Source organism: Opisthorchis viverrini (assembly GCF_000715545.1).
Source record: "Opisthorchis viverrini unplaced genomic scaffold opera_v5_22, whole genome shotgun sequence".
Taxonomy (NCBI): Eukaryota; Metazoa; Platyhelminthes; class Trematoda; order Opisthorchiida; family Opisthorchiidae; genus Opisthorchis; species Opisthorchis viverrini.
The window spans coordinates 49,197-61,727 of NW_008751678.1; the positions used below are offsets into that span (position 1 = coordinate 49,197).

Sequence of the window (12,531 nt, forward strand, 5' to 3'; positions counted from 1 at the left end):
ACTTCCACGGAATCACTTAGTAGGTGATCAGGGGTCATGAGACTAACGTAATGCTACCCAGTACGTGCTTGATGGTTCCCACGAATGATAATACAATTATGGCTGTTTTCACCTTGATTGGGCTCTCATACCACGTTTTTCTTGTCCTTTAAAACGCTTCGCACAGAAATGCCATGCAATCTTCAACATATGATCGATTTTCATGGTAAGCTTAGCTGAATGAAATGATCTAAAGTGATGAATTCCTCGGGGTCTCAGTAAATTAAACGAGACTTCAAGTTGCGAACCAAACGTGATTATTTTTGGGATGAGCGTGGTATTGGAGCAGACTCTTTGGAGACACATAACTGAAAGTCTTCACGCTGCGTCAGCCAACAAGTAGTGGATCTAGAAGCCTCACCGGCCTCACCGGATCAATTACAGAGATATGACGACTATTCATAACGTGGAATTACTACCCGGGATTAGTCAGTGCTCCTTGTTTCCTATACGTGTCTTTCGCTTGTTCCTCTTGTCTGTTATTCCACGACCATCCAGCCCTTCGGCTTATTGTTTGAGCAATCTTTATGTGAAGGTTACCGTTCTTCCGTTTTCAAAAACACTATGAACTTTGTCTAAATGGTCAGTTTATGGTATCATTGTTCATAAGGCAAGACGAAAAGTGTCTTTGAGCGTCTTAGTATGTTGCCGTCTAGCTTGTTCAGTGATTAAGGATTTACACCAAAGATTTACACCGAAGCGTAAGTAAGCATGACAGTTTCGCCGCTGTTAGCCACTGTCATGCGTAGTCTTATGAGTGTTTGTGTCTACTTTTTGCATTCTTGTCAACCAGGGCACCGTTTTCTTCCCGCTACCTGACGGTACGGGATTGCTGTATCAACTCGTGGGATCGGCTGACGCCCCCAAACCAATGTTTCAAAGAAACTGTGAGGTGGAATGCAGAAAACCACATGTCGAATGTATCAACGTGACGAACTGGTTGAACTGTACTCAACGTTTTCAAGTCCACCTGAGCGTGATTCGGCCTGACAGATTGGATCCAGGAACAAGTCTGAACGGAGTTGAGTACATTGAAGTACCTGCTGATGGGAGCAAAGAATATAAGCTGCACTTTATGGGTTACCGTGAATGTACCACCGTGGTCCGGGTAGGTCGTTTTATCAAGTCCTCCTAATGACATCCACAAACCCATTTGTCGGTATCCATACTACTGTACTATGTCACCGCTGATGTTTCCATTCTAGCCAGATCATGACGGTGTAACTGCCAATACGAGCCCACCTGTCATTTCTACCTTCAGACATTGACATAAATCTATAAACCACTGCTTGCTTATCTGACGGCGATTCTCTCCCAGAGAAGGATACCTCGATTCCGAATCGTCGCTACCGATGAAGCACGAGCAGCGGCAACGTTCGAGCACAGCGTCTCTTCTACGGGGAGACCACATGCACGCCCTAAAATTCACCTAACTGGTGAAAGCCGGATGACACTACAGAAAGTGGCATGTAGGTGTCGTCTTGCGATGGACAGCTGTGGAATCTTCGTTGATACTTAGTTACACTGGAAAGGAGGAAACTTTCTTGACACGTCGTGTGAGAAAACTATACAGAAAGATTAAACTATTCTGACTAACATTTCAACTTACTTTTAGCAACCCACATTGCCATGAAAAAGGTGAAGTAAGTAAATGAAATCATTAATTACAAGAGCAATATAGATAGAACTACAGACCTTGTGTGAACCTGGGGACCAAATCTTCACATCATTGACACCAGTAGGATAATCCTAGCGATGTCTTATCGTGGTGTCGCCATCGTCTCGTTGTCAACACAAGCTGTTATCATTCGGCTGTAAGTTGCCCCATGTAGAATACAGAATATCCTCACCGGCACCTGTGAGAAGCCTAGATTTCTTATTGACAAAATACATATCGTACTGTGCGTGTGCTAGCCTCAAACTTTCAGCCCAACGCTAGAATCATACGGCATATGCCATTTATCGGTTACAGTGAAATATAGATTGGTAGAACGGAACGGTGACTTTCTCAGCGAAATTCTAACCACTTACCAAAGGAGATGTCAGAGAACATACAGATGACAGATAACAGCTTGTTAACAACGTCAGGTAAGTGAACATTGATTGCGCTACATATTTATGGTACAGGCGTATAGTTGACCCTCTCAAGTCCTCAGGATTCTGCTACTAGCTTCTTGTAAAGCAAGGTTTGGTCGTTGGCCTGTTCGCTGAGCTGGGCAATTTGATTGCAAACGTTTCATCACCAATCGAGGTGGCATCATCAGTGCGCTATTGTGGAGCGTAGTTGTGCACAACCCCCAACCCACTGCTACGCACTCCTACGCTCCACAATAACGCACTGATGATGTCACCTCGATTGGTGATGAAACGTTTGCAATCAAATTGCCCAGCTCAGCGAACAGGCCAACGACCAAACCTTGCTTTACAAGAAGCTAGTAGCAGAATCCTGAGGACTTGAGAGGGTCAACTATACGCCTGTACCATAAATATGTAGCGCAATCAATGTTCACTTACCTGACGTTGTTAACAAGCTGTTATCTGTCATCTGTATGTTCTCTGACATCTCCTTTGGTAAGTGGTTAGAATTTCGCTGAGAAAGTCACCGTTCCGTTCTACCAATCTATATTTCACTGTAACCGATAAATGGCATATGCCGTATGATTCTAGCGTTGGGCTGAAAGTTTGAGGCTAGCAAACGCACAGTACGATATGTATTTTGTCAATAAGAAATCTAGGCTTCTCACAGGTGCCGGTGAGGATATTCTGTATTCTACATGGGGCAACTTACAGCCGAATGATAACAGCTTGTGTTGACAACGAGACGATGGCGACACCACGATAAGACATCGCTAGGATTATCCTACTGGTGTCAATGATGTGAAGATTTGGTCCCCAGGTTCACACAAGGTCTGTAGTTCTATCTATATTGCTCTTGTAATTAATGATTTCATTTACTTTTGGAGTAAACAATGCGGCTAGTCTGTCAAACAGACAAGCAGGTTGTTCGCCTCAGGTGCTTTCTAAAGATGGTTCAAGTGGTTAGAGCGCGAATTTACCGACGGGAAGGTCTGTGGTTCGAACCTGACCTCTTGGGCAATCTGACAGTATCCCAGCCCTCATGCTTCCTTTGGGTGACACGGCAACTAGGCACCGAAAGGGTGTTACAGCTGACTAATTGTTTTTTCTTCTAACGATGCGTTTTACGACCTCGGATTTATTCAGGTAACATTCACCAACGAGTCTAGCGGCGAGTATCAGTTTTGTGAACTAACGTTCAAAACCGTAAAGTCAAAAGTTTTGGAAGTTATTCGAATGCGCACTCGGATTCGAAAGGCCGCCAAATGTACTATCCAGCTTCACAACCCACTCAATGTTCCAGTGACTTTCAACCTTATCACCAATGTCCCAGAAGTGCAATATCCTAGTCAGTTGCAAGTACCTGCCAAATGCTCGGTAAGTTACTCACCCAAGTTTCCGAGCCATTTCTTTTGACGAGACCATCTTCGTTGTCAAGTATTCATCTTACTTTTTTGTACGTAACTAAACTCTCGCTCGTCAACTATGAAGCAGCTTGGTTTGAATGTGTGAATCAGAATCAGCGGACAAGGTACAAAATGTCAAACGGAAAGCAAGGGAAGATTTGTTCCCTGTTATTTGCAGAAAGTGGAAACATACCGGCGCCCGGTTTGTGATCTGAGAGGTACTTATCAGAGATCACCAACAGAAAAGGAGATACTTAGTCTACTCTAAGAAACAACCTCTTTTCGGGTGCACAGTTCACTGGGTCAAAGTTGATGAAAGGAACTCGTAGGGGTTCTCCCTGCAAGTGGCTCACTTTCGAAGGAGATCATAGTTGTGGACTCGAGCCAGGCAGCACAACTTCACGTTACGATGGCAGATTCATTTGCCTGTAGATAGTCATACTGAGTCCTTTTTGAAGACTTATTCACACGTCCTCAAGTAAGCTAGTGCCGGACTAAATGCTACTGCTCCAGCGAACAACATAAGGATGTTCTGAGAGTTAACTACTACAGCGGTATGATAAGCACGACTTGCGGTAAACTTACAGTAATTTGTAACAGAACAACAGACCATATAGATTATGGAACTAAAAAAATACCCTGAGAAGATATCTTTGAGGAGAACTCACAGCTGTCACTTTAGTAATGAGACTTCTCAAGAAAAAACATATACCCTAAAAGGAACATCTTCTCATTCCCAACTTTGCTCCTGTGTTCTTATGGGTATCCCACGAACAAGGGTGTCCAATTATGTGAACGTTCGGTTGCCAGATGCTTGATGGAGCTTTTGCCAGGGCATGCAAACTTGTTGAATGCTGAATTTGCGTCCAATCATGAGGTTGATAAAGCCTCACTTCCATGTTGAACAGGCGGCGACTGTACTCACCTTACTTGTAAAGAAATTCTGATTGGGACGGTCAGTGGACCTCAGCAACAGCACAAGACTGGTTCGGATTTGGCTGTGAATTCGGCCTTGAAATCCATTGACTTATGCACTTGGACCAATCACAACACGGTACAGTTATAGGACCGACAAGGTCTGCGCGCAATCGCACGACACCGCAGCGTACATGTGTGGATATTCTGCTTGCTTTTGATTTTGGGTCTAATAAGACTGTTCTTTTCTCAGTTTTGACAAGAACTTATTGCAGCAGGTAATTCCCTTGATTCGGTGCATAACAGCAGCTTTGTGAATATCTTAGTTTGGTTTTCTTGTGTGGCAGTCTGTGCGGTATCAGAAGCTTTCGCGTGTAGTCCTCGTTGTTATGTGGACACGTCCCTATTGGAAAGCATTCTGTTTCCAAACATTCGAGTAAACAGGATAATGAACAGCGAAGCACAAGATGCTTTGTGGGATTTTAGAATTCCTCTCACCTGACTGTGAAGACCTATCATATACGCCTTCTGTATGAGAGGGCTGTAGAGTACAGATAAACACCTGCTTGATATGTGACCCACTGTTTGAAAGATCTCTGAGCAACGAATCTGTACTGGTCAACACCCCTTCTAACAGATGCTATTCACAAAGATGAGAACTGAGTTATCCTGATTTTGAAACGACCGAAAATTTAGCTGACTCTAGCTCACTCTAAGGGATTGTGAGGAGGCGAACGTGGAACTCACGGGCATATTGGTTCACACGAGGGGGAAGTCTGTAAGAATGCAGAAGTTGAGTGTTGAATAAATAAAACTTACAGTTTTCTACAGAAGGAAAACGTTGTTAGCTCAGGTAGCGTAGATGATCGTTGGATTGTTCGCTGAGTTGGGCACTTTGATTGCAAACGTTTCATCACCAATCGAGGTGGCATCATCAGGGGAGTGTAGTTGTGCACAACCCCCAACCCACGGCTAAGCACAACTGCGCTCCCAAATAACGCACTGATGATGTCACCTCGATTGGTGACGAAACGTTTGCAATCAAATTGCCCAGCTCAGTGAACAAGCCAACGACCACAGCTTACAGTGGTGGTTAGTGTCCATGTGTAATGCAAAACGGTACAAACATTCCAAAATGTGACCAAAGAAGGCTAAGAATTGTCCATTAAGAATGCCACTCCATCATTTATGATAAAGATTGGAACGACTTGATTTCAGAGTCTCAAGTAGTGTCTGATACCGTACTCCGTGGTACTTCAATATTGGCGCATCTCGATTTCGGACAGCAACCTAGCAGTAGCAAACACTTTATTGCTATTCCCTTTCGAATCACGTGACTTAAAAAATTCCTGTTTCCTATCATCCCCAGGTTGATGCAACACTTGAATACTTACCACTATTTGTTGGAACTCAGCAGGGTCGGTTGGAAGTCTCGTGTAATGAACTGAGTACTGTTGCCTATACACTCGACTTAGAAGCATCACCAACCCCAAAGGAACCCGTCGTGCAGTTTGATGCTCCGCTTGGGCAACGGCATACACGAACCGTGAGATTTATGAATTACGCCAAGGTCAAAACGGAATTCACAGTCAGTGTAAGTTCATGTAGCGCAAGTAAACCCTGTTAATCAAAATTTCGTCAAAACGTCTTACCTTCATCGTCAATTGTTTGATCGGTCATTGTCATATGGGGCCATCGACCATCTTATTTCCCGACAAATAATGTCAATGGGAGTAGTAATCGGACGGCAAAACTACCGGATCATCCAAGTTTTTTAGGAATGGTAAACCACAATTTGATGGAAAAGTGTGGGTTTCGGTGTGTAGATGATGAATACCATCAGGGCTCGCCTCATAATTTTCCAAAAACTTGCCATAAAGAAGCCGACTTACCTTGATCACTTCTCTTCCTAAATGCTATAAATCGATCTGCCACACTTTTATCAGATGATTGGATGACATTTCGACTATCGCTTCTCTGCAACTGCGCATCTACATTGTGTGAGTAGCGCTCACAGTTGGTCGGTCTGATTTCGGCACGTGACAGAACAGAAGCTGACTCTTGAAGGGTTTTTTGTGCTTAAAATCATTAGTGGTTCCATTTGCAATTTTGTTACGGAAATCTGTGTCTGCAAATAAACTGCGCGAATTGTTACTGCGGAGCACTGTGAATGTCCAATTTCCTTCAGCGGCAGTTTTCGCAGATAAAGAGACGGAATCTTTAATTGAATGCAATCAACCACAGTTTTGTAATGGTGATTTGGATCATTATTAACAGAACACTCAAAAATTAATCACCTCCAAACGCATCTTTTCATCCATATCCTGTAATTTAAACTTAGACAAGCTTTTTTCATTCGTCATGAGAGAGGAGAACTTCTCAGTCGAATAAGAATTGGATGCGAATTCAACATCTTCGTAGCTACTCACAAGAAAACAAAATTTTTACTTCCTTTCTCTAAAGCTCTAAAACAAGATAACTTTACAGGTCATTTTTCTTCAATATGTATTGTGAAAACTGCACCCGTGGGAACCTTGTTCACACAATCGGCACTATTTCCTCGCAGTTTTTCGCTGAGTTATCTCCATGACATAAAGAAATAAATTTCTCATCATCCCCATTGAAGAGAAGGCGAGTGCTGGGTTCTGACGCTGTTCTCCAAATAGCGAAACTTACCAAAAAAACCCTGTATAGTCTTTAATTGCGTGTGTAGGAGTGGCTAACTTTTAAGTGCTTTGTCTGTTGGGATGCTATACGACTGGCATTTACGTGATAACCGATTGCGTGTCACTCAATCAACCAACTAGAAATTGGGTTCCCAACTTCAGCAGAAATGGACTGGAGTTGATAAAACGAACTCTTGTGGAGCACAGGTTTATGTATTAATGGATAGTCTAACCATCGACTGGAGGATTGTACATCCTCTTAAATACATTACGCTAACCATACTCACCCACATGTAACGATTCAGCTCTGAAATTCGGATTTGCACCGAAGTTGGGAGCATCCAGACCTACCATTCTGTTCGACACCATTACAAGGACCACGACTCAAAGAAATTCGTGTGCAGGTTTGATAAAACGTGTTATGTCAAACAGTAGAAAGAAGTTACGAGCTGAGCTACACAAATGAATGGAACACTCAAAATATCTACCATCGTTTTGTTTGTACGGACAGCATTGGTCATAATTGCCGTACTACCGCACTGTGCACTGTCCCACTTTCCAGTCACCCCACTGCGCATACTTGGATGTTCAGTCAACTTGGTGGTAACAGAAAGCCTTACCCGGACCCAGCTACCCAAACATTCGCGTTAGCCCCAGTGGATGAGCCACATGAATGACCAGCCAACTAGGCCAGGTGATCACGTGACCACACGCAAGGACAAGGGGAGACGGCGACATGAATTGCTTCGCCCCGAACGCGTATGCGTCGTGCTTCCGTTAACGGAAAGCCGAGATTGGGCGTTCTGACAAGCGAGCGGGGTGCTCGGGTTATGTAGGGCCGCTCACCGTGTGGCAAGTGGAGCATACGCACCGATCGATTTGTGGAAATGAAGGAAGTGACCAACTCTCCTTTCTCGATGTGTTCCGAAGTCATCTTTTAGGTACGTCATCACAGCATACGCTGCATACATGAAGTGGACACTATACCAAATTCGCCGGTTTCGCTCCTTTGAAACAGAAGTTAATCTTAAGTGCCTAGCGTCGAGAAGTAGAAAAGTATGTGCGATTGATACTACAAGAATCAGACTTGCTGCGTAGCATACTTCGATACAATGGTTCCCCCGGAAGGGTTTATCGGCAAGAGCCTCAATCAAAGACCGTAGGATCCCTCAACACTTTCCATAGGGGGAAAATGTTGTATAGACGTAATACGCTACTCATAAGGTTGCTGAGAGCTCTGACAGCCCGTGAACGGTTTCACCTTTCTTGGGGCTCATCAGGTAGGTGCAGTTTCCGAGTTTCCGTCAACTTTATGTCCTACTTGAATCCAAATTGGACAGATTCCGACAAATCGTGTTCTTAAGAACATGGTAAACCAGAGATTCAGCTCGGGTCCCGAGGAGTCTCCCATTAAAACCAAATTGAGATATAAATGGGTGTATTTGAGGAAAATACATTGCTTTTCACCCTACCGTTCAAGTGTCAACTGTCAAACACTGATATGTGAAGTTTTTTTAAAAAACTGTTCAATAATTCCGCTGAATAACAAGGGTAAGCTACCAGTGTTGACCAGATCCATGAACGTCTACTCTTGCAGGTATGTCTGCGAAGCTACCTAGGTCATCCTTACGACCCGTCAGCCGTTCTCATTTGTTGTGTCTTGTCTGAATTTACGTCCATCAGCCAAGGAGTTTGTCATTTTTACATCATACTCCCACCCTGTCTATGATGACAGATATCCGGACCTTTACCATATTTAGGAAGTAGGAATCCACCGGCAGGGCGGAGACTATTAAGTGCTTTGAAGATACAGTGTTAAGGACACACACAGAGAGATCACGCGCACAAAGATCAGGAATGACACGAGTTCGACTGGAGCGGCGTTCGCATACTAGCTCAAGCAAGAACAAAAAGAGAACGCGAATTTATGAGAGCGTGGTACTCCACCGAAGAAGCCATCAATAAACACATCAAAAATGATCCCATTTACCAGTCACTAAGAGCGAGAGAACGCCAGAACCACAGAGCTTAGAGCTGCAAAAGTGACCAAACGAGGAACTCATAGGAGAAGTAGGAAATCATCATTCAAACGGACACATCAACTGCATTGGAGGAGGTGCCCAACCAAAGCAAAAAATCAACTGGCAGACGCAGGGACACTAACCACCACGGTGGAGGAAATAGGGCGGTTGCAAGCAACCGATCAAACTCGAGAACTTCAGAACATAACGCAATGCGAATCAAGGCCAGAGAAAACAAGCTACTGAAATTAGCAGGCGTTGGGTTAACCAATCAACACAAAGGAACACAGACCACAACGCAATGAAGATCACAAACGGAACAATAGATTCACTAAATTCGTTGCACTTCAAGTAGCCACTCACGTCAGAAGATAACAGATAGCCTTCGACTGCTATATAAACGCACGCAGGCAAGGAAGAAGTGCCCACCCAACTGCGTACTGATGATGTCTCCTCGTATGGTGACGAAACGTTTGCAAGCCAATTGCCAAGCTCGGCGAACAGATCGACAGCCACCTGATCAACAACCAATAATGTTAAGGACCTCACAGCTAGGTTTCTCAAACAGTTACGCAGCATTTATGGAATAAAGTATTGGCAAATGCAGTTGGGCACGCTTGATAAAAATTGCTAGTCCATTGAACCTTGTTTGTCAATGTCTATCGGCTATTCTCTGACGTCTTATGGCAATATATGCGCCACTGGTTTTGATCGGTGAGATTTGACGACACGTCTAGACAAAGGCGTGTAACTATGTCGAATCTGTTTTGTCAGCACCCTCACTAATTGGGACCTTTTCCGTAATACTTACGGTAGCTTCATAACGATAGTAAATTGCGCTTTCTTATCTGCTGACCTACTTGCATGATTTTCAACTCTCATTCATTTACCTAGCTCGATAACAAGGTGTTTCATTGTGACAACTCGGTGACCGGAGCAGCAGGTGTGGAAGTTACAGCTGATGTCACCTTTGAACCGACAACAATCGGGAATAGTTCAGGAACATTGAAGTTGTCTAGTCCACATGCAGGCGAGTACATTTTCCCATTGTGTGGAATTGCGAAAGCGCCACAACCTCAAGGACCGTTGTCGCTCAGGAGGAAAGAAACTGTTCATGTAAACTTTCGCAATGTGTTTGATGCATCTATGCTGTTCTCGTTTCAGGTAAGTGGTAGCCAAATGTACTACCTATTTAGAGTAGTTTATCACACAATCACATACCTTCTGGACTGATGTTTGCCCTAAAACCGTACCGAAAACACTGCTTTCGGATGGTGATTTGGAACCATAGGCTAGCTAACTATTCGAGACAGACAATTACCGACAAATACTGATGCTTAAAAAAACCTCCCTTCGGTGTGGCGAATACCCAGTGGTTGGCAAGCCATCATCTGGCAGAAGGGGATTAATGTTACGAGTTAGGGTACTGTGCACCTTCCAGACTGGAGCCAACCTGACCCTCCCCGTCCTTGACTAGAGACAGTGAAAGAAACACAGGTTAACCGATGCCAGCAACCTCGCTAAAGGTTGAAGGTGGACACGGCTCAAGTGTTTGTTGTAGACTAGCACATCTCATCTATTTCTCTTTTCAGTGAACTACTTTAATCAGATAAATTAAGATGGTTACATGGCAGTGAAGCACTGGTGCTGCCAATGTTATTGACGATGGAGGTTCTTATTCCTAACTCGTTCTGGTAGAAGTATCTGGTGGACTAGGTGTGTTGGAGGCACTGGATTATCCCGATTTACGCACACGAAGTGTACGACGACAAGAAAATCATGAAACAGTGATCATTCGTTGCGTACGGGCGCGGTGAGCATGGGAGATTACACAGGCAGCGAAGGATCAAATGAAAGGCTGAGAAATCAGACAGTCAAGGTCACTTTGCAAGGTCGGAGGCGACGTCACCGAGCAGCAATGTGATTGGGTGCGTATGAATGGGGGAATCACAATGTGGACAGAGTGAACGTCGTGAGTCGGTGCGAACATGGGGGTGCCTGACACAGAAAATGGAAAATCAAGCTTGGGCTCAATGGAAACACCACCACAATGAGAGCGAATATGTCGTTTCCACAAAACACCTGTAAAAGATAATATAAAGAATGTCAGGCTTTTGAGTTTATTTTCAAATTCGAGACCCGAGGTTGAATCACTGGTTCTGCCATCTATCTCGTGTGAGATAACCGCTGTTCTGTCAGCTCCAGAGTTGAATGCAGTGCATGATCGGTAAAATGATGCCAATAATGGCCATCATTCCTGACATGATTGGCGATTCCAGCAAGCAGTAAGCTGTTAACTAGTGAATAAAAACTGGGGAAATGAAGCATGGGACTGGGAGACAGCTAGGCGTATGTTTATGACAATTTGTGCTCCACACTACCCCAAGCGCATGAGTAGCGTCAAACGCCTTAGGTCGACGGCTTCTCTTGATTTCAAATTCTTGGATAGATTGAATCAACACATACTTGGACGATGTCCTCGATGTTTGAAAATATTCTTGGTATTATTTATCCGCATACTTCTGGCCGCATTATGCCTTACAATAACCCATCGAAAAATTTCCCTTAAAATAGGGGTTCGCCAGGGTTGTCCCCTCTCCTTGTCATTGAGACAATCATGAAGTTTACGCTTCAAGGGACCGTGCATCTAGGTGTTAAAATGGTACCTGGAGAATGACCGTTAGACCTAGATTATGCGGATGATCATGCGTCCACACAAACTACTCTAAATAGAGTATTAGAAATGATCCCCTGAATGGGGATGACGTTCGCGCCCTTAAAGTGTGGAGTCTTGATTCAGGATTTTCCACCCCCATGTCCATAGGTACACTTACCTTGGCAACTGTGTGACTGCGCTGTGACAGTGACGCCAGCGCACTCATCACCACAGCAAGAGCAATGTTTGCCAAACTGAGTCAACTTTGGCATCAGAAGCTAATTCCACCAGTGTCTACAAAACGATTGTGACCGCCGTCCTAGTCTATGAATGTGAGCTTGGAACCCTCTCACCTGAAGACCATGTAAGGCAAGCCCTAAGAAACTGCAGCGTGTGCGTGGTAAAACGCTCCATAGGCGAGTGCTTGTTGGTGAATCGGATTCACCTGAGCAGCAGAAAGAGCTTATCAGATTGAGGGGCATTTATCATGCATGTCTCCGACCGCTAGCCAGCAAAGAAAACAGTTTTCTTCCCCCAACCCATTTTAGGAAAGGGTGGTGGGGAAAAGTCAATGACATGGCAGCACACTGTGTGACAATCTCGCATCTCAGGACGGACTCCAGTTGATTCTACCCTTGTGCGTGGTTGGAAACCTTAAGGGATATGGCACGTAAACAACCCGTGGCGAGACTGCTGCCACTTCCTAGCTGGACTCTGACTGAATTGTACTGGGTCAACGGTTTTCCAAAACT

The 12,531-nt window shown here is 44.3% G+C and overlaps 1 protein-coding gene across 1 annotated transcript in view; it reads left to right on the forward strand.

Annotated features, from left to right (window-relative positions):
* The window catches only part of T265_01932 (hypothetical protein), a gene marked incomplete at both ends in the record, with an annotated part of 61,557 nt that overhangs the window by 47,487 nt on the left and 1,539 nt on the right, over positions 1 to 12,531 (forward strand). Inside the window, 3 exons of the mRNA XM_009166070.1 lie at positions 3,262 to 3,492; positions 5,806 to 6,030; positions 10,018 to 10,287. Of these exons, the coding sequence (XP_009164334.1) occupies positions 3,262 to 3,492; positions 5,806 to 6,030; positions 10,018 to 10,287 (726 nt within the window). The remainder of the gene's footprint in view (positions 1 to 3,261; positions 3,493 to 5,805; positions 6,031 to 10,017; positions 10,288 to 12,531) is intronic.